At 34.1% G+C, this 26,003-nt stretch overlaps 3 protein-coding genes across 3 annotated transcripts in view; all 3 read left to right on the top strand.

The window, feature by feature from the left end:
• Positions 1 to 16,023, top strand: part of LOC120340104 (uncharacterized) — a 24,815-nt gene extending 8,792 nt beyond the window's left edge. The window contains exons 2-7 of the mRNA XM_078116826.1: positions 4,150 to 4,286; positions 4,586 to 4,735; positions 7,653 to 7,742; positions 9,218 to 9,319; positions 14,346 to 14,603; positions 14,736 to 16,023. Coding sequence (XP_077972952.1) covers positions 4,235 to 4,286; positions 4,586 to 4,735; positions 7,653 to 7,742; positions 9,218 to 9,319; positions 14,346 to 14,603; positions 14,736 to 15,001 — 918 coding nt within the window. The 5' untranslated portion in view covers positions 4,150 to 4,234 and the 3' untranslated portion in view covers positions 15,002 to 16,023. The remainder of the gene's footprint in view (positions 1 to 4,149; positions 4,287 to 4,585; positions 4,736 to 7,652; positions 7,743 to 9,217; positions 9,320 to 14,345; positions 14,604 to 14,735) is intronic.
• Positions 16,017 to 19,335, top strand: LOC144428113 (uncharacterized). The gene is made up of 6 exons (XM_078116827.1): positions 16,017 to 16,131; positions 16,422 to 16,515; positions 16,786 to 16,964; positions 17,356 to 17,637; positions 17,911 to 18,099; positions 19,199 to 19,335. Exons 1-6 carry the CDS (start codon positions 16,065 to 16,067, stop codon positions 19,258 to 19,260), a joined length of 873 nt encoding a protein of 290 aa, XP_077972953.1. The 5' UTR covers positions 16,017 to 16,064; the 3' UTR covers positions 19,261 to 19,335.
• Positions 19,303 to 26,003, top strand: LOC144428112 (uncharacterized). The gene is made up of 5 exons (XM_078116825.1): positions 19,303 to 19,438; positions 20,104 to 21,659; positions 22,023 to 22,164; positions 23,173 to 23,277; positions 23,795 to 26,003. Exons 2-5 carry the CDS (start codon positions 20,136 to 20,138, stop codon positions 23,833 to 23,835), a joined length of 1,812 nt encoding a protein of 603 aa, XP_077972951.1. The 5' UTR covers positions 19,303 to 19,438; positions 20,104 to 20,135; the 3' UTR covers positions 23,836 to 26,003.

Below are 26,003 nucleotides of genomic sequence, written 5' to 3'. Positions count from 1 at the left end.
ATCCGCCGATTGCCGTGATAATTTATAGTATTAATATTTATAGGTGTACATTGAGAATATAACATTTTCAGTTTATTTAAGAAATATCACATGAAAAGAACTCAAATCGAGTTTTAACAAGCGTCAACATTCCCACATAAACGAAAAATGTTTTACCATCATCCAGGCAACAAAGTTGTGTAATATTGAGCTGAGCATTTGTTTTGTGAGGCTTGTCATAGAAAAGAATCGTCAATTTAAAATACCGAATCCGATTGATTCGAAATATAGACCTGTTTCGCTTTCCGCCTCCTGGCGACGAATACTAATTTTTGTATTTCGGTGTTCTAATTTATTATTATTCAAAGACGAGCGTTCTCTCTCGCTCTGAAATGCTACGCGCTACTTCCTCTCAGAGAACCCGTAAAAGTGACAGACATCAAAACAGACACAGCAATCTCACCCGAAATATTCAGAATTATAAGAAGATCGCGATAAACAACTTACGGCGAAGACTTATTATTGCACAATTTTTTGCGTTTTCCATCTTTACAATCTAGTTAACATATAATAGTTATTGGTGTCGACTTACTGGCGATATGCCGATTACCATGCTTTATTTTACATTAATTGAAAGATTTTTCACGGCCTATGATTTCTTTTGCAAAAAATGATGTAAACCGGAAGCCAGGCGTTAAATGTTATAATATTGTTTGCGATAAATTTCGATCAAATATTATTTGTGCATAATTTGAATACTTATATGACATCTTTCTCCGAAAGTACAAAGTCTTCGAGAAAACAAAAGTTATACAAAACAAAAGTTAGTCGCGAAACAAGGCACAATTATTTTGCATTCCCAGAAGATTGCATATTTTTCAAAACCAAGTCGGCGATCCTATCGTCCAAGATTGACACACGTTTGGTCGAGTATCTGTGGTATTTTAGTCGATGATAAATCAGAAGATTACCGTATTAGATAAGGACAGTTGATCATCATACTTGGCCTAACTATTGCGAGGTATTACGCGAACACGTAGTGAGTAGCGCCAGTCTGGGTAGATACCGTTTTTCCCCGAAAATAAGACAGGGTATTATTTTAATTTTATTTCGAAAAATAACACGAGGGGTTATTCTTGCGGGATATCTTTTAATATCATTTATCAAAAACAAAATCGCAAAGTAGAGAATTACGAGATTTACAAATATACAAAATATGAAAATCGATATCCACTTACTTATAATTAACACATTTTTATTTAAAAAAAACTTCCTCAGGTCGTTGAACATTTCCTCTCTCACGCGTTTTAGATTAATAATTCGAAACGTGTAAGAGAGATTTCTTGCTATCGATTCGGTCACAAAAATTATATTCGCTTTATCGACTAGGTCTTATTTTGAAGGGAGGGCTTTTATTAAAAATCATTTTTAACATTCAGGCTGATACTCAGGCTTATTTCCTGGAAAACACGGCATATTCCGATAAGAAGTTAGGAACAGAAAATCAAGATTTTGCTATGGAAAATTAATCTTTCGATGTTATTGAATACAAAATCACGATTACGGCCACTTTTTTTTACAAGTCTTGCTCGCACAGAATAAAACGTCGGCCCATAATTTATATTATTTGATACTGGGTAAATTTAATAATTTACACAATAATTAACGTATTACCTACAAAGTGCAGTAATTATTCAACAAATATTATTGTAACAATTATTTAAGGATGCTTCACATTTAGTTTTTGTATCTTGCCAGTTTACTATTGAAATACGGAATGCAAGTCCTAAATTAGTAATAACACGTTTTGAGAAACGCCGGTGTTGTGACTTGTGAGAGACGCTCAGATGTCGACGGGTATAGAGATGAAATGATTTTGGGGATCATCGCTTTCGGTGTGTGTGCCAATGCGCTCTACCATACATGCACACACGCGTAGTATGATATATTTCAACGTATTTCCGCTCCTAGAGCTGTTTTTGTTTATACAACTACATTCCAGAGGGAGTGCATTGCCGCATACCTTCGTATAACGGATACTATTTTACGAAAAAAGGGAGTGTTGTTTCTACGCTTGGATAAACATTGGTTGTACTACAGATTGCCTAATATCAGTCTTAAGTAAGCGATGGTTTTCAAATAAAATGAATATTTTAGCTCAAGCACAAAACGCGGTTGGCGATGTACAGAGCGGAATGTGTCAATCGGTCATTAATTTTGGCCGATGTGCTTGCTAATGATATTCTCGAAGTCAAAATGACCAAATTCCTCTACTTTTTAGCAAAATATATTTAACACATATTATTTGCTTAACCATCTTTGATGTAAATCGCAGGGATTGCGAATATCAAATAATTCACCATTTCGAATACATTCGAAAATAAAACCAAATAAAGGAAGCTTATATTAGTGTATGAAGGGATTTGCATACAATAAACAATGGAATAACTGTTTTTTACAAGCTGGCTACCAGAAAATTTATATCAGCCGATTGCCGTGATATTTTATAGTAGTATGCCTTTCTTATTTTCGTTAGTAGTTAGTACAAAAATACTAATCAAAAATTAATTATACTCGGGCAGTTTACCACACATTTTATGTCCGCAGATTGCCCCGATATTTTAGAGTTGGGAATGCTTTGATTTTTTCGTAAGAGGACACAACCATGAGTTATGCTGAACAGAATTAAAATAAAATACGGCAAGACATTTTAAATGATGGAATCTTTCATGCATTTGAATATTTTGTCGCAACAGAAAATCATCCTAGCTAAAAGTCGATACTTTTTAACTATCATTATCAAAACTGTTTGTCAAAAAGCGGGAAATAGTATAATCCAGTGGTTCCCAAAGTATGGGTCGCGACCCACTGGTGGGTCGCAAAAGGAATCTTAGTGGGTCGTGAAAAGATGTAGAAAGCTTTGATTAATTATATATACTGGTTAGTAGGATCGGTGGTGACTCGAATATGTAAATCTTTAAAAAAAACGAAAGAAATTAAATTGAATTTAAATTCTAATCTTTGAAAGTTTCCTATTTACGATCTTCTCAAAGTATCAAAAAGTTGCTACACAAAGAATGACCATGTGGCTTTACGCATAGCAGTTTTGAACACTGTACAGCACTGGTTACGGTGTTTCCCCGACAGGATTTAGATTTATTTTCTTTCGAAGAATAATACTATGGTTATTTTGGGAGAGGTCTTTTGTGTTCATTTATCAAAAATAAAATTACATTGTAGAAAATCACAAGATTTTCTACTAAACATTACGTATATAAAAACCGATAATCATTTTTATTTGTATTTCCTTTACAAAAATCAAGTGACAAATATCATAATTGTGATTGTGACATCATACAATCTTGTATAGTGGTGTCATCTTCACCTTACCTCAGGTCAATAAACCTTTTCTCTCGCACATATTTTAAATTTATTCTAAGGGTAGGGTTTAATTATAATCATTTTCAAAATTCAAATTATTATCTTATTTTCAGGCCAGGCCTTTTTTTCGAGGAAAGAAGGTAGTTTTGCGATGATTAGTCATTGCTGTGTTCTGTGTTATATCATTAAAAAAAACAAAATTCAATTAAAGTTAAGTGGGTAGCCATAAGCTGTGGTAATAGATAGTGGGTCCCAACTCTAAAAAGTTTGGGAACCACTGGACTATATATAATCTATTTTTTCGTGATTACGAAAATACAAATCAAAAGGGATCAGGAATCACATAAATTTTAAAATATCCAAGGTGAAGAGAATATTGGTAAAATTCCTTTATTTTGTCCATAATGCCTCTTTGTGTTTTGTAACAAATAGCATAGGATTCGGTATTCTAGATTTGATTCAAGTATTCTTGAATAGTAAATGATTCTACATTGCCCATTTGTGGTTTGTGGAAGAAGTCTCAAACTTTAAATTGACTACATGCAAGACCTTGGGATGGTAGGACATGGCAATAAAAGCAAGAAATGTTGTTAATATTTGAAGCTTTTCAACCGTACCCAGAGTGGACTTGTCAGCTTTGAACTGTTATGTAGCTTGGCATTGTTGTTCATTTATTAGCATGTGGGTGTAAGGCTTGTTATGGTTGAATATGACTTTTTGATTTTTGACTAAGACCTACCTAAACCTTTTTTGTTTTTGAAAATTTATTCATCTCAAATTATTCAACAGATTTTGTAACATTATAATACTTTGAATGGTTATCAATAGCATATCCTCCATGTTATGACTAAATTTGGACTGCTTTTCTTGAAAAATGGCTGATCAAGACCAACCACAAGAGGGAGCTAACGTTGTGAACATTCAAGGTGAGGCTCAGTAGAATTTTATTAGATAATATTGCATTTTTAGAACAAGATTGTAATTGAAAACCTGAAGTGATGTTTACATTTCATATCAAGTCAGGTGTTTAATAAATTACTAGTTGACTAGTGTCAGTATTTCTCAATGTCTATGTCTGAACCTTTCCGAATATTAGTTTGTCAATTTTAGTTTGAATCATAAATCCTTTGTTTTCATTTTTAGAAGAAATTGAAAACCCTTGTTTTATTGAAAGCAATATATCATATGTAGTTCATTCATGAACGATTTTGAACCTTTTTTTCAGATGCACAAATCAATGAACTGCATGCAGCCAATGTGAATCGGCTTCATGCCCAGGCAGACATAGTCCAAGTGGGTGACATTCAGCAAGCTCATGCAGAGTTCATTCATGCAGAAAATGTTCAGAACCTCCATGTGCACTATGACAATGATGGTATGTTTTTTAAAACTGTTGTTATTTTCTAACAAGCAATGGTTTTCTTTTTAATCCATAAATAACTGTTTTATTTTGAATAAATTATTTATCCTGAAAGTATTTTTTTCTCAAAGTTTAGAGTAAAATTTGAATGTAAACTTTCAAAACACCCCTTGTTTTGGAAACATGTGAGGTTTTCACATAGTTACCTGACAAAACCTCGGGTTCAAAGAAATGACACCTTAGTTGTGCTTGTGCATGAAGCTTGACTGAGGTATTTGGATGCCTCAATAGGAACATGTTCAGGTCGGCTTCTAAGTGGTAATCTATATTTTAGTGTAGTATTTCCAACTTTATTACATCATAAACTGGTAACATTTGGAAAAATATTCTCTTGTACCTGCAAAAAATATTGAAATGGATGAAACATATGATAATCATTACGGTAATTATGCCAATTAGCATTATAGGAAATCCCAACAACTTTCCAATTGTCAAGTCTTATGGCTGATTACTTGAAAACTAAAGAAGTCGCCATTAACGCGTGCAATTGCCTTCTGCTAAAATCACAAATTTGTGACACGATAAACATGATAATTATTTTAATTTTGTACTTGCACGGAATTGTGGAAACTGATAAGCGTGCAATTGCCTTCTGCTAAAATCGTCGATCGTTTTCATCAGCGTGTTATTTAGGCCGTAAACGGCTTTACGTTGGTGTTTATTCTTTCTAAATCACAAATTTGTGCCACGATAAACATGATAATTATTTTAATTTTGTACTTGCACGGAATTGTGTCAACTGATAGACGTGCAATTGCCTTCTGCTAAAATCGCCCATCGTTTTCATCAGCCTGTTATTTAGGCCGTAAACGGCTTTACGTTGGTGTTTATTCTCTCTAAATCACAAATTTGTGCCACTGTAACAATGATAGTTAATTAATTTTTGTACTCGCACGGAATTGTGAAAACTGAAAAAGCGTGCAATTGCCTTCTGCTAAAATCGCCGATTGTTTTCATCAGGGTGTTATTTAGGCCAAAAACGCCTATACGTTGGTGTTTATTCTCTCTAAGTCTAAATCACAAATTTGTGCCACGATAAAGATGATAATTATTTTAAATTTGTACTTGCACGGATTTGTGAATTCGGTGAGAGTTATTATAGGTTCATCGGCGGCGAGGTTCTAAAGAAAAAAGAAGGAGTAAATCCGCCATCTAAATTTTTTGATTGAAAATCGGCAATATAAAATACTGAAAATAAAACCGCAAACAATATAAGTTTTGTTGAGTCCCATGACAGTCTAAAAACGCTTTTCTAGGCATAGAAAATCGCAAAATTTTGTGTGCCTATTGCACACATTATGTTTGCTCGCCGTTTAGGAACATACCGTCACTAAAATCGAAACACCGTTAATTGTGGGCGGGGTTTGCCTTTTTGTTCATTACTTTTATATTGTTTTCTAGAATTTTCGTATTATCATTAAACAAAACGTGATTTTTTTTCCCGGTTTGTGATGATATATAAGAAATGAATCAGAAAAATATCGATCATTGTTTATTGTACTGAAATAAATTTTACTCCATGAGAATTTACAGCAGATTTTCCGAAAGGTTTTATCTTTAAAAATAATTGGAGTGACAGCATTGCAATTTAAACGGAGTCAGTGTTACAAGTACATCTCAAATTTGTGGAATTCGCAAAATAGAAAAAAAAATACGGATCAAAACAATATATAATCGAGCAGTACCACACATTTTTTGTCCGCGGAATTCCGTGGTGTTTTGCAGAGGCTTTTGTTTCGTCGACGAAACCGCAGGTTAAATTGAACAGTGAACACAATTAAATTATTAAAGCAGGACCTTTTAAATATGCCCTTATCGGTCATGGATTGATTACTTTGCACAAGAGAAAAATCATTTTTCGTTGAAAAAGTCGGCTCTTTTAAGTGGCGTAATCGCGGCGACTGTTCGGCATGGATTTCGAAGCGGTGTATGTATTTTTGATTTACTGGTATATTTTATATCTATTTTCATTGTATGAAGTAAAATTGTACCAAACGTGATTTTATACCAGATATCAAGATTTTACTAACGGCGATAACGAGGTCGCAAGATTCAAAAGTACGTATCAAAATTAAATACATCAGGCAGCTTCTCTCATATTTTTATGTCCACAGATCGCTGTGATATTTTACTGCAGTAAGTTTTTATTTTGACGTAAGAAGTCGCAACCGCGACTTACGTTGGACACAATTAAATCAATATATAAGGACGTTTTAGAATCTCATAGTTGTCATGAATTGAATATTTTACGCGACAGAAGCTGAAAAGGCGGCTTTAGTAACGAGCGTGTGATTGTGGTGATTGTTACAGACGGCACTGGAAATTACCGATTTTGAACCCCCCCCCTTTTGAAAATCCTGGCTGCGCGCCTGATCATTAGCATTTACTTTTCATCGTAGGGTCCCCCCAAGTCAAGTCATAAAAAAGTCCCAGTAATCTAATACCATGTGGTTACACATGACAAACAGTTAACAATTTTGAATTTACAGTCGTACTATGAGCGTTTGTTTGTTTAAAGTTCAGTTCCATTTTATTTGACACCAAACACCCATCTGTGGTGATAATTATATAGTCTTGTATTCTTGAATTATTATTTAAAATACAAAATCGAAATTGTGTACGTACACTTATCAACCATCAAATTTTACCAACTTCACAAAATTGATAAAAAACCTTTAAATTGGACCAATCTCATGCCCCTCACTGGTAAACCGCATTTATTTTTTGTTTTAGCCGTTTAGACAAAAACTATGGCCATGAAAACTGATCTTCTATTCAAATTAAGCATTCGACTTCGACTCTGGACCAGAAGCAGAATATTTTCAACTTTAGTTTCAATATAGGCTTACTGAACTTACCCTAATCATTTTAGCTCTGCACCCTCCAGCTGCACCACAACTTCAAGTACAAGCTGATGAAGCTTCTCCCAGGACTATGCAAGAAGAAATGCCGTCGACTTCAGGTATGAATCATGAATCATGTCAAGTATTTTTATCATGAATAAATATAAAGCCAAATTACAAGCATTCATTCAGAAGTCATGAATATAAATGATTTGAACTTTTGTTGTGTAGGAGACTGCTTTTGAAACTCAGTTTAATCAGTCATGGATGTTCTTATGAGCTTTTTGAAAAGACACTTATATTTCTTTATCCTGTATACGCCCACTATGACTATTATGTAAATGACAGGACAGGGGTAGAGGAAAGTCGATAAAACAACTCGATCATATGGCAACCATGGTCTCTCGTCTGATTACCAGTCCATGCCGGTTATGGGGTTAGTTAGCCAGTTATTTGTTTCATCAAGTCCATGCTTCCCAAAAAAAACAACTGGCTAACTAATCCCATACCTAGGGTTACCATATTTTTGTGACTTCAAATCGGGACGCCTCGAAAGACAACGACCCCTTAGCTGTGATTTTATAGCTTCACTTTTTCCGATTTTACTACATAGGCATACATTCCTACATTTAAAGCTGTCTCGGCTGTCTTTATTGACCATATTGTTATCGAAATTTCACGCGCATATTCTCTGTCCAAATATCGGGTTCAGTTCGAAAAATAGGAAGGAATTGACGTTAACGATACTGGTACAAATAATTCGAATTTAGACTAATTAGTATTGGTTTTACATGCGATACGTCTGCCATCAATGGGAATCAGCGCGAAACGAACGCATTCACCTTCAGTTAGGAGGCTAGCAGCGCTGCGCTACACAGAAACAACAGTAACGAGAACATGTTTGTGTATTATGCTGGAAAAGCGGGACTTTTGGCTGACTCATCGGGACGGCGGGACAAAACGCTGAAAAGCGGGACTGTCCCGCCTAAAGCGGGACTTATGGTAAGCCTACCCATACCCGACCTGGACTGGTAATCGGACGAGAGGAAGTGGTTTGCCATATGACTAAACCGTCTTATGGCTTTCCTCTCCCTCTGGATGAATATGTAAATCTTATCCTGGCCTGCATACATGGACTTGGAAATGGAGGAAATCGTAACCGACCACCGGTTACATGAACCACCCTACGGAGCCTGTGCTAAGTCCAGCCATACTCTTGCATATAATTGTCCACCGCTGTATTTGAACCCACACAGGGTAATCAGAGGTGAAGTGGCGACTGCATTTTCAACGCTCAGCAAAATTCATGCTTTGGACCTCCTAACAAGTTTCAAAGCCCCCAACTTTTTTGACAGTTTCACGTACATAGCGTCTGACACTTTCCCAATTATCTAGATTTAAATTTGTTTACACCGGTTCAAACATTTCCAAATAAAAACAGGCCAGAGTTTGGTCATTTTTCTGAACATTCTATGTCTTAACTCTATCTTAGAAATGTTTTTGTTTAAATTTGCCTCCATTTGATCAGAATGAGTTTATAATATTTTCAGTAATTCAAAAAACTATTTGAGTTTATATTTATAATTTACTTCAGATGAAACTACAAGAGCTCAAAGAATGAAGGGATCCACTGATGCCAAACTTGCCTCAGATGATTTTCCTTGTCCGGTCTATGAAGTGGCGCCTATACCATCAAGTAAGTGTATAATCATATCTATTAGTGCTTCGTTTGACACACTTGTAATGTATGTATGTATGTTTATTAGTCTCGTAGTAGTAAGCAATATAAAAAATTGACAATATTAATATTGGAGACGGGACGCATGCACAAGACCGTACTGGCCTAAAACACAAATGTGCGACATGCACGCATTTTGACAAGTACAGAACAAAAAATGTTAGATGAAATGCATATGATATGGTCCCTTATACAGACAATTGTGTAAGGTGGGGCAATGGGTTGGTGTGGCGAAAGTGGTAAGGGAGGAGTACACAGAACTGTTTATACAAGGGAGTTTATAAGACAAGACAATATGTATAAATAGGGACAACACAATACACCAAATACATATATACATAATGATAAAATAAAAATTTAGGCGTAGGTACAGCACCCTTGAGTGGTGGAACCATATACCGGTAATATGAATGTGCGAAATATAGGAGGTAATAATTGGATCTCTGCTCTAAGAGACCCTATTCTCTGTCGTTCTGTCCGTTTGTCCAGCTGTAGCGTGCCCCCGGGCGGTGCCGATCTGGATGAAATTTCTCACTTGGGTCATTCTTCCACCCTAGCAATGTGAAGCTCACCGAAAGTTCGAATCGGATATTTCGTGTCCATGACAGAAGAAAAAATCGCGCTGATCATTAAGAAATTTCCAATTTTCTCACTTTTTATTACCGTTTTCAGGTTAACTATTTCAAAAATTGAATTTTGAGAACGCTGAAAAGCGATCAACGCAATACTGCACTAGCTCAGTGTATCCCAACCGTTGTTTTTCTTGCCGGTCCGCGAAAAAATTTGCTTTGTTGTCAGCGAGTTCACTCCACCGAACCGAACCTGCATAGCTTTGCGAAGCGATTTCATATTAAATTACTTTCAGAAATGGACTTATCACCAAGTACATATTGAGGATGTTTTTTATTCACAAAGAAAATATTCAGTTGCACATTTTCCCATGTGTGCCAAAGACTGTATATAATAAATCGCTCTTCCTATTTTGTAATGTCAAAATGTTTTGTGCAGTCAAAAACACAAGCAAAATATATTACGGTATAAATAAGACCCGTTCACATTCATTCTTTTTTATTTTCATGATTTGTGTTAGTTCAATATTTTGTTTCCGGTCCGCGAGCTAATTTTATTTGAAGTCACTGGTCCGCCAAGGTAAAAAGGAAATTATGAGTGCAAAAGTGCTTCGCAGCTGAAAAAAAAAGTGCGAAAGTGCTTTTGCCGATTTTAGCAAGTTAGGTGCCCTAGTTTCTGCTTAAATTCTTTTCAAACAGCATAGATACTCGAAAAAGCGCTTCTTTGGTTAATATTGCGAATTAAAGAGGTGCCTTTCTGTTAACCGAGTTTGTTTAAACCCTTGCCAAGCTTTATCTCATATGTATGCATCACATAGGTTAGAATTCCAGCAAATATCATTATGTAATTCAAAATTGGGTTACAAAAGTACTAGTAGGCAACTTACTTGTCAACTTCATACGTACGAAAATAACTGTCAACTTTGAATTTTTGCCCTTCAAAATCGGAAAAAAGTGCTATTTCGCAGTCCCTAAGAAAAGTTGCGAAAGTGCAAAAAAGTGCGCTTATAGTGAACACTGTTGGGAACTATTGCTCCAGCCTACTATGCAGTAGTAGTCATGGTTTTTGCAATAAAGCGTGCAAAATAGAATCCAAATTAGGTCTGGTAAGAGGTAGCGAGCGATACATGACCCAAAAATTTATTTGCTATTATTACGGCGAGCAATTTTTCATCTATCAATCTCGAGGCAAGTCATAAACTTGCTATATAAATATAATTAATTTCCAATATTTGATTTGATAGATGATGGAACAAACAATTTCTTATATAATTAATTAAATGCTGGGTGAAGGCTGCCCTATTGCATCATCATAAACAACCAGAAAATAAGTTTATTTCTCCGGACCCGTTCAAATTCGCAAAGTACAGATTCAGAACATTCACAAAATACCTGATTTTATTGACTTTTTCAAGGCACATATTTGTATAGACCAGGGATGGCCAATACCGAATAGTTCACTATTTCGAATACATTCGAAATTATTATTTTCGAATATGAAATTTCGAATACTTCGAAAATAAAATCCAGTAATAGAATCTAAGTGTATGAAGGAATTTTCATACAATAAACAATGGAATAACTTCTATCTACAACCTGGCTATATTACCAGGCATTTCATGTTTGCAGATTATTGCGATATATATTTTATATAACATGAGTTGTGTTAATTAACAGAATTAAAATAATACGACAAGGCATTTTAAATAGTGGTATCGGTGATGGATTTGAATGCGTGCGCAACATAAAATCATCCTAGTAAAACGCCCATACTTTTAAATACCAACCATTATCCAAATTATTTGTCAAAAAGCGGGATAAAGTATGAGTTCTTTTTCAGACTTGTGACAATTTTTTCGTGAGTACAAAAATACGAATCAAAAAGTAATTATATTCGGGAACTTTACCACACATTTTAAGTCCACAAATCGCCGTTGTATTTTTGAGTTATAATAGTTTTAATATTTTGTAAATACGAATCCGAAATTAATTATAATTGGGCAGTTTACCACACATTTCATGCCCACGAATACCCGTGGTATTTGGTATTAATACTTTCATTATCGATACTTTTGACCATCATTATCAAAATTATTTGCCAGAAAGCGGGTGAGAGTATTTTTCTAATAAATCAACTTGTTTCCCAACTTGTGACAATTTATTGGATATCGTAACAATTACGGCTATAGATACCGTATTTCCCGGCTAATAAGTCTACATGGCAAATAGGACGATGTATATTTTTAGCACTCAAAAAAAGGGGGTTTTCCATATAGGCCTCCAAGAAGACGGGTAAAAAAATTGTTCCCTGTTGTTCAGTTATGCTAATATGCGCTAATAATAATGTTTAGAACCAGATCACGTTTGTTTAGTAGAATCATACTCACAGAATTAACTATTTTTAACAATAAAGAGGTAATTTTAAATTAAATATCACAATCATTTTGAACAATCTATAATTTTATAGGGTCAGAACAGAACCAGATCATGTTTGTTTGGTAGAACCATACTCACGGAATTAACTATTCTCAACAACGAAGCGGTAAATTTAAATTATAAAGCGGCAATCATTTTGGACAAGCTATCACCCCGAATGTTGAAATAATTTTGAAATGTGATAAGTACCACACGGTACGTCCACGGGTTATTTCACAGCTGTGTTTCATGTCCCTGTCGTTTTCTGCTGAATCGGCAAAACCAAAGGGTCATAAATCACTTACTTTATCTCGGTGGCGGTGGCCGTGTTTTCTCTTTTAAGTAACGATAACCGGCCCACGATTAAATATCATGATTGGCAGACCCATAAGAACCAAATATAAGGTTAACACAAATTATGCTTGAGAAGACTAATGCGAAAAATAAGCAGGCCACATAGAAATAAAATAAACATGCTTTCTCTATAAGGCGCCCCCCCCCCCAAAAAAAAAAAATCAAGCCAAAATTGGGTCTAGAAAAGCGACTTATTAGCCGGGAAATACGGGAATTGTCGATTTTTCGACTAATAGAAATGATTTTGTGAATTAAAAGACGAATGTCGGCAATGTCCACCAATGCAAACGTGCAAATGTGTCGCAACACTATGCGACGTACATTCGCGCTGAATATAAACAATCAAAATGCCGACTAAATTTCATCGTCATTACAATACGTGAGAAAGCGTAAAAAGTCGTTTGAAGATTCCGGTAAAACGAAACACCGTGTTCACGGCGAAAAGTGACTACTATTCGTAATTATTCGGAAATGAGCCGAAAAGGTATTCAAAAACTTTGATATTCGAATAATTTCGAATATTCGATTCGTTTTGGACAACCCTGATTACGGTTGTTGAATATTAGAATTTTGGTTCCTGATATGGGTCGTTCAGTCATTCACAAGTGAAAAGGTTGCTCTTGGACACATATCTGGGGAATTACAATCAAATCTTGTACAAAAGGCAGAGTTCAAAACATATAAAAACTGCAACTAATTTTAGGCAGCACTATCAGAAGTTCCCGAGTATCGCAATATTCCACAAAAGGCTGTCACCATTCTCGTACGAATGCCTATAGTCTTTATACGACATACCTTTCCGAGCAAGGGTTGTCTTCACTCATTGGAATGAAATCCAAAAAAAATGACAAATGGCCGATGGAATCCAAGAGCAAAGGTCACATTAACTAAATATTAAACTATTGCGTCAACGTAAACATATATAACTTCTAAATATTGAGTATTTTACGTATCAAAAATGTAGGACGGGCGGGGTGTACCAGATTTTGAGAATTGGTTGAAAGGGTGTACCATTACAAAAAAGGTTGACGAGCACTGCTCTAGAGCCATTATATGGTGGAACAATTAAGCATTCTTTACTTCACAATACACAGCTTGGCAAAGAAAATTTTTATATGTAATTTTTTGGTTCTCCCGAAGTATGTGAACCAAGATGGCGAACACCAAAACGTAGTATGTGTACCAGGTTAGGGTTAGGCCATAATTTTGTTTCAATTTTAATTCCTTCAGTTCTATTATGAATTCGGGGACTTGACAGATGACTCCCGCAGTATTTGTACCTGAAATTATGACCTAACCCTAATCTGGTACACATACTACGTTTAGGTGTCCGCCATCTTGGTTCACATACTACATTAGCACCAATTTATTCTCTAGTTATATGTTGTAATTCTGGTTGACAGAATGGTTTTTGCTAATCAATGAATACCATTATGAGGGTAAAATTATTAATGGTTTTGAATTATTTTTGTGAAATAAATCCTTCCTTTATTGTCACACTTATCTACCAAATTTATAACACTTCACTCTGTATGAATTGGTAGTCATGACTCATGATATTTGAATATAAGGTTGGAAATATACATTGAGATCTTAGAAGTACGGTAATTATTTTTACACAAAAAATATGTTAAATTCTGTTTCAGTTCCTGGTGAGATTCAAAATCTTAGATCGAAGCAAGACGGCAATTCAATTTTATTTGAATGGGATCCACTCGATATTCCACCTGACAAATACAAAATACAATGGAGAGTGGGAGATGAAAACATAATAGAAGAATATACTAAAAATCCAAAATTCGAGAAACGTTATCTGAAACCGGCTGAATTTTACAGTTTACGTCTCATGGCAATAAATAGTTCTGGGCGTGGAGAAATGACTGATTGGGAAACATTTATAACAAGTATAATCCGTTCTTTTCTGTATTTTCTGGACAATTCTTCTCATAACAGATCATAATCCACTCAGAATCATCGAGTGTTCATGTCATATTGTTTGTTTTAATAGTCTCTCATCAATATTTTTTTTGATTCAGATCCTTTGCCACCACGTAACTTTCGGGTTCGACCAAATGAAAAGAACAAAACAACAAGTCTTATTGTAACATTTGATGATGATTTCCACCTATTAAAAAAGTACAGAGTAGAAGCATCATGCAGAAGTCCATTGATCAATGATGACAGATCAGAAATAACTGATAAACATTTTCATATTTTTAATGATCTCAAACCAGGACAAATCTATGATACTAAAGTCCAAACTATTTTTTGTGATGAAAAAATGAGCCAGTTCATACCATAATTATCAAACGATTTCTTGGAGCCTCCTGAAAAAATCAAAAGTATCCTGGATCATGTTTTAATCAATCTTGAAATATATTATTAAATTACAACTAGGTTTTGGGAAAATTTTGCAATTATTCATTTTTTTAGAGATACTCGGCTTGTATTGAAACTCAATCAATTTATCCCGGAAAGTTGATAAGACCCCTTATCAATGTTCCCTCTAATTTTTTGTAGTATGTGTGCGCAGAAATTTCGGTGTGTGCGCACTTTTTTGGAAATGACTAATATTTGTGCAAAAACCAATGAAAAAATTTTGTCGTTCTAACCGGGTAATGGGTGGGCCAACAACAAACTTTCTCAACCTGCCAACCGAGCACATTTTTACATTACATCGAAATACGTCTGTGCGCAGTAAATCTATGCGTGTGCGCAGCCTCTGAAAGCTGTGTGCGCGCGCACACGCGCACACCTTAGAGGGAACACTGCCCCTTATTCATATCGCATATTCATTTAATAGAATAATTACATTCATGTGGTTCTTTCAACTCTGTGTATATATCTTGCTGTTGTCAGGTGAATTTTTTTAAAATAGTGCTTATATTTGTTTAACTTCTATCATTATTTAATTTTGATATTTGTTGCATTGTCAATATATGCCTCATCAATTTTCAAATCATCATTTTACTGCTGTTTCTGAAGATTTCTGTAATCTATGTTTATGCCTAACTGACACATTAATAAGGGATTAATACCTATAATTTCAAATATAAATTGTTCTGTAAAGTAATTTTTTGTTGACGCATTGAACTCAATTATTTATGTTGGCTTGGTATATACTAAAGCAGTGCCAAGCTGATATATATTACGTAATTCCCTTTTAAAACTGGTTATATTTAACTCTGTCAACGTTCATTGTTTGCTAAATCACGGAGCCATATTTATATTTTGTTTCACACACTTATAGATTGTATTATTCAGCTTGCTTACTATGATAATCTGAAGGAAAATTAATGTTTCATTTTTGATTAAAATTTCAGATCATTATCTAATTATTTAGTTTTATAGTATTAAATCCAAATATGGACAAGCAAGATGAAAAACATGATGAATCACAACCAGAGACCGACGGAGGAATGTGTGTGCTTCGTAAGTAAAATGATATTCAAAATTGTTTAAACGATAATTAAAATCTAAATTACTGTAGCTCATTTAACATTTTGATCTATTGAGATCGCAATTTTCTGATAGTTTGGTTTTAACAGCCAAAACTAAAAACAGACACAAGCCAATACCTGAAATCAAAACTAAAACAGGTATAGTTTTGAAGGTATAGTTCATAACCACAGATCGAAAAACTCTATTTCTGAAAAATGTGACATTAGTAAGTTTTAATACAACGATGTAATTTTTTATTGCACAGTAGTTTTATATTTTAGATCCTTCTGCTCCGAAGTTGGAAGAAAAAGTAATATTGGATAAAGATGATCCATTATGTGCCTGGGTGACATGGGAAGGAACTCCATCTCAAGAGTAAGATGAATGATTACAATTTGTTATGTTTTCTAGAAATATCAAAAGTAGATAACAAAAGGAATGAGAACCTCGTATAACTTTTCACATGGCTGATTTCCAGGAAAAGGTAATATTAAGATAACTATTTTAGAAATTTTGGTGACAAAATTGGAAACTAACAATAAAATATAGTTTTTATGTTTAGGAACTATCCAAAATTTCATGTACTTCAATTTGATAGCGTTAGCCAGATACGTTAATAAAAAAATTGCTTTCATTTTTTTACAGCGGAGAAGTGTATAGGTTATATAGCTGGACGGATGAAACCGATAAGCGAGAATTTGAAGCACATAGAAGACAATATCCTCTGACAAAATTGAAGAAAGGCTCCATGTATTTTGTCAATGCAATTCAAATTAATAAGGCAGGATGCTCGATTCCTTCCAATATCATCAAATTTGAAACTGGTTAGTAAATAATTCTCACTAAATTTTTCAATTGTGATCAAGACTACCGGTTTGTTGTAACAGTAGAGAAAAAATATTAAAGATGTGTCAAACTAATAACTAAATAGAAATTTAATATTAAAACAACTGCAGCCCCACATATTTATAAACTTTAAACGGCATAAACCACACATTAACAAAATTGAATTTTATTTAAAGGCAGCAATTTTTTATCATGTAAGTCAGTTATTTTCCTTGATAATTTGATGTTGTATGAACAAAAAGTTTGAGAACTGCTGTCTTGAACCATGTATTACACCTCGCTCAGTTTATCTTCAAACTGGCCATCTGACATTGCCAACCAAGTACTTCATAGTTTTCGGAATAAAATTTGTTTTTTCAATATTTTCAGGACCAAAGATGCCTGTGAATATTCAGGTCATGAATTATGAACCATCACCTCATGACCATCTTATGGTTCAGTTCGATAATGCAAATACAAGACAAGTAGACCACCTGATATCAGTTCAGCCCATCAGTGGTGGTGAGATAGAACCCATCCAAACAAAAAGAGGACAAAATTTTGCACTGATTGAAGGACTAACACCTGGACAATATTATAGCATTCAAGTGGCAGCAGTAGTTGGTGATCTCAAAAGCGATTTTGCAAATTTTCCCAGAATGATTCAGACATGTAAGTTGTATAACATAAAAAAGACAAGTAAGTTTGTGGCTATATACCTAAATGGGTTGTTTCTTTTAATCTCACTTGAAAGAAAAGTCATTAGGCCTGCTTGGATCATTCTTTAATGATGAAAAGTTCTGCAATTCTCACGTTTAATATTTTTTGTAATTAATTTCCGTCTTTTGGCAATGGGATACCATGCATGTTCAAGATGCTCGTTAAAACCACATCGCTATAATAACAAAATGAATTATACCAATACCTTTTATATATTCGAAATAGATCCTGGAGTTCCTGTTGATTACAGAATTTTTTGGGCAGCGAACGGGGACATGCAGGAAGTGATTGAAACTAGAGAGGACTATTTCTATTTCAACAAATTGAAAAGATCTACGATTTACAAGTTCAGAGTGGCAGCTTTAAACGCTGCAGGGGAAAGTGAGAAAAGTGCAGAAAATGAATATGTTACGGGTAATTTGATACAAATTTTGGCGCTCCGGAAGTATGTGCACCAGGATGGCGCACAATCTGAACTCCAAACTGGTACACATACTATGTTCAGGTTGTGCGCCATCTTGGTGCACATACTTTGGGAGCACCCAAATTTCATTAAAAAAAACTTTAATGAGATTGATTACAGCTTGGAATCAGGATTTTCGAAGCCAATATAATTTACTGATTGCCCTTACCGCAGACTGCACAGTGTCATGTTCCACTTCACCAACTATAACAGACGACAAGATGAAAAGAAATGTTTGTTTTTTTATCAATTCCTATGACCCTAAGTCAATCAAACATGACAGAAATGTACCAGAAATTACTCTGACAAATCTTACCTTGAACAAACGATTTTCTGTGACAGTCACGCCAGTCAATATAGCAGGTTCTGGGACAATATTTTAAGCCAGTTAATTTTACGATAGGTATGAAAAAACAGGTAGTTCTGCTGATAATGTCAATTGGTTTTGTTTGGTTTAAATTTTCTTTGATTTTTCCTATTATTATTTAGCAACTCTAGATTTGATAATATTTTTAGAACAAATGAATCCACCAATCTACTCCATATCCTTAAACATTATTAAACTGATAACAAAATGAAATTATTACCGGTATATTTAATTATGTGGGTGGTGATGGAATGGTTGTTTAATTATATAGAAAACCATGGTTTCCTGTCCAGTTACCAGTCCATGAGAATAGTAAGACAGTTATTTGTTTGAAAATGACATGAACCTTTTGGTGGAGAAAGTTGTAACCAACCAGTGTATAGGTGAACTAACTGCACTTCGGCGGCGAGGAGTCATCTAATCCTCTCGCACATCATTATTATTAGAAAATCAGATCTTCAAATGAATAACATCATGAGAATAAATATTTTAGGGTAGATTAGAAGTTATGGAAAGGTTATCCTTTATACTCAATCTAATATATTCATTGAAAAGTTGAAATGTACTCTTGTTTGGGAACACCTGTTGTATAGCATTACTGGTAGCGTTCCGCATCAGACATAGAAATAAAAATATAGTGACAAAAACAACATTTTTAACACTTTTGCGTTATTTTTTTTCAGTACCAGCTGTTCCAACTGATCTTCAACAACAAATACTTTCAACCCAAGAGGTCAAGATATAATGCAAATCCTGCGAAGGTGCGGACGGATATATTTTCATAATCAACAATAAGAGTTATGTTTCAAAAATTCCTGAGTATACATTGCAATGTGAAGATCAGGTCGATTTAGAAGTAACTGTGCAGTCTTACAATGAGGCTGGAAAAAGCAATTTATCAGATGGGCTGAAGTTTAGACAAGGTAAGCTATTTGAATGGTGTAAGTGTACAATGTTTATTTCCAAGATCTCATTATCATGTTCTCGTTCATTGTTACTGTACTACTACTTTCACTATTTTAGTAACATTTGCCAAACTTCTTATATCTAAAGGCTCGCTGAAATTTTCACCATGTTGTTTCACATAACTTCTAGACTTGATTGTCAGCATAACAGCCGATAAAATACCTGATTTATACAAGTGATGACCGAACACAAGCTAAAATGGGATTTATATTATGAAAAAGTTTTGTTATTTATCTCCCCTTCAAGCATGCAATTTAAATACAAAAATCAGGTGTTTATTGACAATACAAACATCATGTATACATATTTCATATGTGTTTGACTATTTTGCTATTATCTCAACCATTTTTAAGTAGGTGTGTTTGATTCCCCAGAATGATGAGCTCCTTTGTAGAATACCTTAATCAGTATTGCCCTGATAATGTTTATCTATAAAGATATAACTGTCTCTTGCCTCTTGATACCAGTTGTGCATGTAATAATATTTCTGAACTCTCGATATTTGGGCTGGGCTTTACTGTTGAGCTGATTTTAGAGCAATACAGCAAAGACTAGTTTTGTGTTGTACCTGCATAAGTCGTTGCAGTCAAATCATTTATATATACATGATTTTATTTTACAGTTGTCCGTCTTGTGCAACAAAACTTCAAACAAATGGCTGTAACCCGTCTAAACAGATATATGTTCGTCACACCAAAGCTCATTAAAGTTTCGAGTAGTGATGTCATAGAAGATCTTGGATTACTTGCAACTCAAACTAAAGAAGGAGGCACTATAATGCTTATGGGACAGAATTTCACAGGCAAAACTGCATGTTGTAGCTATTTCTTGCAACATGTACCCAATGCAAAACTGGCATATTTTTTGGATTACGAAGAAGTCAAAACACTCAAAACAAAATTTAATGTGAAATCAATACTGCATAAGTACATGTCGAATCTGTCTGAAGAGGAAATGGATTTTGTTTTTCATTGGATGAAGAAAAACTCTAATCAAATTGTATTAATTGTTGATAATTTCAACTTATCACCTGAATTCAATTCTCAAAATCTTTTTTATGAAACTGAAGGACTACCAAATCAAATTTTTTATAACTTACTAGTCACCAATCGACAAGTATTCCCCAAGTCTCAAGTATTCTTCTCTACAGCATGTGATTCGATGAAACAGTTTTTGAACCCCACACTGTCCTTAAATATTGATGGCTTTGATGATACTGGAATCATGAATATGAAGAAAAAGATTTTGGGAGAAAAAAGTGACATTGTTCTTACTGATGCTCTCCGATTTTTTTGCACAGTTCCAGGATTCTGTGAAAGTATTTTGTACATGAAAAAAAATAATAAAATCGAGGCAGATCCCAACTCATTCTCTTCCATACTCGTTCAACATTTCCTTGAGAACTTGAACAGATATCCACCGGTTCAAAAGAAAGTCAAAATCAATCACTTGTGGCAGAAAATTAATGACGTACCAAAAATAATTAAATCTGCTAATATTAATCCAGAGAAAGTGAAAAAAAGAAAAGACAGGTCAAACAGCCAATCACAAGTTGCTACATCGGTCATGGAATCGTCTATGAACAGTAGTGGTCTTTCATTCTCAGAATTTGATGAGGGTAGTGGAAAATCTTCAACAAACTGCGACAACTTGCAGAAGTTAAATATCATTGCTATGTACTTTGCATTATTCTGCAAATATGATGATTTTAAAAAAAGACTGAGAAAAAAATCTTTAAAGTTTGGCTCATTTGTAAAGATATGGATAATGATTGCTGGATTGCTGAGAGAGAAAACAGTGGAAACGGCAAAGAAAATATTTGAACCTGCTGAAATAATGATTGATGAAACGGAAGTTGCCTATAAGCGTGACGTTATAAAAAATTTCATCAAAGAGAATATTGGAAATATTTTAAAACAAATTTACATTCAACCACAAATAACGTTGGACTGGTTTTCAATCTGCAATGAACTTAATGATGATAAACTTCTCCAAATGTGCGAAAAGAAAATTGAAATTACGGACAAAAGCACAACTGATGAAGTGGATAAAGCAGCTGATTTTCTGCGTCGGCTACCAAAAAAATTCTGCTCTAATGTGAAAGTGAAGTACGCCTGTAACGATGCAACAAAAACGTGGTCAATAGATAGCGCAATCAAGGAGAACCCGAACGGCGATGTAGGTGTTACATATTTTGCTATTACTTTCACTGAAGTTTAGTTCAAAGCAGTATTTGCTGGATTTTTCAATATATTTTTAGAGTGGGTGAAAATTACAAATTTCACATTATGACATCAACAAAATGTATATTTATTTATTTTCATCATACTACAGTCATATTCTGAGAATTTCAGTTTTATTAGTATAGTAAACATTGGCTAAATATTAAATATATTTGTCTTTCTGGTTTACAGATCAAATTTCAATGAATAAATAAACACGAATAAATTACATTTAAAAGGATAGACAGACAATCTCCAGCTTCTCATTATACTGTCATATCAGTAATACTGGTGTCAACTAAATTATTCATTTTTTCAGCAAATACGGGTGAAGAGTGAAGGTTCAAAAAGCATTAATCCACGGAAACGCAATCCGTCCAAATATCAATCAAGATCAGGAACGGATAACCAAATGTCACCAGCATTGTCGCCAACATCTCCTATGGATAATGGCTTCCCAGGTAATACTTTGTCTCTTTCAATATAATTTAATGTTTGGCAACACCTAAACTTCTAAGGCCTATGCATTTCATTGCAGCATTATTGTGGGTTTGGTCAGTTCGTTGCATTAAAATCTCGGACAAATGATATTAATATGGTTGTATTTAAACATTCAGTGATTATTCATCATACTCAAGTAGTAGAGCTTAACGAATTATTTTTTCGCTGTTCTGCATAACTGATATTGCGCTAATCATTTGATGACTTCGTGATTACTGTAGGACCATGACCTCTGACCTTTAACAAGTTAGTATGGGAACATGTGAGCAGTTGATCCAGTGGTTCCCAACCTTTTACCTACTTTGTAACGCTTCATTCCTCTCTTAATAATACCAAATAAACCACTTTTCCACTCTTTTTATGAACCTTGAACCTTAGCTAGTATTAGGGGTACACCTGAAGTATGTAAACCAAGATGACGGACATGGGAACGTAGTATGTGTACCAGGTTAGGGTAAGCTCATAATTTTATCCCAATTTTCTTCATTTTAGTTCTATTTCGAGTTCGGGGACTAGCCAAGTGACTCCTGTAGTATTTGTACATAAAACTATGGCCTAACCCTAACCCGGTACACATACTACGTTCCGGTGTCCGCCATCTTGGTTCACATACTTCGGAAGTATCGCCACACGCTTTGGTACCGGAACAGTTTAGTATACCCTGGTATACAGTATGTGTACCAGGTTAGGGTTCAGGTGTTGCGCCATCTTGGTGCACATAGCGGGAGCGCCCTCATATGTGCATGTATAAGCATTGTAGTAGTAATAACAAATAATATTATTAATTGTACTACAGCAAATATCGAGTGAAATACCTCCCAATATTGACAAAATTCTTCTTAGGTTGGGAAACGTTGAGTTAATCATTTTAGATTCATGAAGTTTGAAGGTTTCTGTGCTGTTCACGACCTACTCAGAAAATAATCATTTTTTTGGACTTTATCATCTCACAACCTGTGTTCTTTCAGAAATTAGTGAAGATGCAAAGAATACTTCTTTGGTGATGGAGAATCAACTTCAACAAGGTCCAGATTTGTCTGTAGAGCCAGATAACAACTCAATACATAGTCAAGGTATTATTTTCATGTTTTGATTTCTTTTTAATCCTTTGGGCCGATGAATTGTTTTTACTCTCATAACTCATTTCACATTTACATAATTTGACATATTTTTGTTGTTCTTCGCAAAGCTGTAGAGACTGCCATTGGTTAAAGTCAAAATTTCTGAGGTGGATTTAAAAATAGGTCAAAAGGCATAATAAACAGATAGTCATGAAAGTCTTTTAAATTCCATGTTTCAGTTGTCAAATATTTAATTTTCTGAAGTTTGGAGTCTGAATCATTGTCAAAATCTTCTCCAACTTCGAGTTGGGAGCGGATTCGTAATTTTTGTCTACCTAGCATCAGGAGTAGAAACATTTTCAAATGCTCAGAGGCAAGCCCACAACACTCCAAAAAATCCTATTCAATTCCTATCCTATCCAAGTACTTGTCAACACAAAATAAACTAAGAGGCTTTCAAAAATAACCAAATTATTGGCTAGATAGTAAACTGCTCGATGAATTAACTCTTACAAAATATTTTTAATAGATGCTCCAAGCGAATCCAGTGAAAAATCCAAACAATTTTGAAAATCCATATATTCAGAATGGATCTGAAGACAGCAATGGCAATGATTGAGTGGATATTAGAAAAACTAATTTCACAAGCTGTATTGACAGTATATCTCTGTACAAAACACCCAGTTTGCTGTATAAACATAGTAATTGTTAATTCATGGTGTTTCCCATATAATCACCTATTTGTTCCAGCACTGTATAGTAACATAGTAGAGTTTGTATATGCTTTAAACTAATGTGGAATTCTTGTAAAATGTTATCACCAAACTTTTCAATCCAAACCATCCATCTTGTGATTCTTCAATTCCTACTCATGTTATTACTTGATTATATCGTTTTCAAATCAGTTCCATTTATGCTTTTTATTGTATTGCTTGTTCATTTTGCGATTCACTCAGTTATGCATTTTAAACTTATTTTAGATAAATAGTGGTTTAGTTTAAAAGCTCTTGAATGCATACAAAATGAAAATGAATAATTCTGGATAGCAGGCGAAACATTCAAAAAAGTTGAAGGGTGAGAAATATGACACCCCCGACTTTTAAACTTATGTACGGGTGTATATTAGTCCTCTATATTCTAAAAGTGAAAATTTTATGGAATTTGTAAATGCTTTAGACTAGTTATGCAGTATTTCTATCCCATTTATAAATGTTTTAGTTTGAGCCAAATTTCAATACGGAAATTTGCTTTTCTAAAGCTTGGTTCATCTTGTGTTATTATCTACATTTGAACCATATGGATATTTATTTTTCCAAAAATATGCAAATTTCACCAGAGTAATTTCAAAAATTGTTGTATTTGAATTTTCAAATTTTTAATAATTTTCATACGTATCAACTTATGTCCAAAGTCCAAACAAAATTAACCAACTTCAGTTGTGAGTTATTATAAAGTAATTGGTGAATTCTATAATGGTTTTCAATGAACTACTCTATTTGTACTCAAAGAAACAGCTTTGTCACATGGGAGAAAGCTAGATGAAGCTAATATTCAAAATTTAAAACGTTAATTAACCTAATATTGATCACTCTCAAAACAACTCTGTCAAGTCACAAAAATTCTTTATTACTCAGAGCACAACTGTACGTTCAAAATTTTATTCTTTGATATTTTAGTTGAAGAAGCGTTATGCAAATAGGAGATCAATAATTATTCCAAGCTATTTTCTATTTTTTACGCATTCAATTTATTTCTGTATTTTCTGCCTTTAAACTTGATCTGAATGGGTAAACAGCCATAGTTTGCCATATAGTTGAGCCTGCTTGTGGCTATCTTCAAGAGTAGATATGCTATCTTATATCTATCTGTGTGCTATGTATATATTACAATTATTTTTTCTGTCTGTATATATGATATTGTGAAAAAAAAAATTTCAAACTGTTTTTTTACTTAGTATATGGTATTGAAACTTGAACCAGTGATAATGCTTCAAAATTATTGTTCCTTTAAAATATTCTATCCTGCTTTACAGAAGAAATGAGGGGGTTGATATAAACTCCAATGATTGCTGTTAGTGAATTATGATGATTTATTATAACTGTGCAGGTATATTTGGTGTTCCCATTTGAATATTTACACAATCTTCACATCTACTATCATATAAATAACTTACATTCTTGAAAATGTGATCTTCAATAATAAAACAAAATTTGATAATATAGAGCGACCCTATAAAAAATGAACACATAGAATATGTTCCAAGTGACCAGGGCTGGGTTAACATCATTTTGGAGCATTTTGTACTATCAAGTTTCAATATTAAATTTTTGTTGCGATTTGGTTCATCATTTGTAAACTAACCTTTTTCTGCTTGTGGTCCATTTTGTCTAGAACGGAATTGGTGGTGGCCCATCACTGTAGCGCCATAGCAAAGCCCTTCTTCTCAAAAACAGTTTCAGAGAGTACGCTATTAGGTCGGAACTATGACATAAATGAACAATTTTTTGAACATCAAAAAAACTATTTTTTTGAATATTCGAATTCATGTTGATTTATACCAAACTCTGTGGCCAATTAAGAATAGCTGTGGCTCACAGGTTGAAAACCACTGTCTTTTACTGATTTCGAAACATCAAATTAGCGAATACTGCCTTTACATATCCATCCAAATTCAAATATTTACTATTTGGCCACTGTTTATTCCTGAGTTCAATAATAAATGTGTGTTTAAATTGTAA

The sequence above is a fragment of the Styela clava genome, chromosome 10 (genome assembly GCF_964204865.1).
Source record: "Styela clava chromosome 10, kaStyClav1.hap1.2, whole genome shotgun sequence".
NCBI classification, from domain to species: domain Eukaryota; kingdom Metazoa; phylum Chordata; class Ascidiacea; order Stolidobranchia; family Styelidae; genus Styela; species Styela clava.
Note: the sequence above shows the minus strand (reverse complement) of the source record. Positions and strands in the feature narration are given on the sequence as shown.

Bases quoted from the DNA above. Each gene is read 5' to 3' on its own strand.
- LOC144428112 (XM_078116825.1), top strand. From the start codon at position 20,136: ATGGCTGTAACCCGTCTAAACAGATATATGTTCGTCACACCAAAGCTC. The intron at 21,660-22,022 runs GTAGGTGTTACA...TCATTTTTTCAG, and splicing joins AGGAGAACCCGAACGGCGAT to CAAATACGGGTGAAGAGTGA. The intron at 23,278-23,794 runs GTATTATTTTCA...TATTTTTAATAG, and splicing joins CAACTCAATACATAGTCAAG to ATGCTCCAAGCGAATCCAGT.
- LOC144428113 (XM_078116827.1), top strand. From the start codon at position 16,065: ATGGACAAGCAAGATGAAAAACATGATGAATCACAACCAGAGACCGAC. The intron at 16,132-16,421 runs GTAAGTAAAATG...TTTATATTTTAG, and splicing joins CGGAGGAATGTGTGTGCTTC to ATCCTTCTGCTCCGAAGTTG. The intron at 18,100-19,198 runs GTAATTTGATAC...ATTTTTTTTCAG, and splicing joins AGAAAATGAATATGTTACGG to TACCAGCTGTTCCAACTGAT.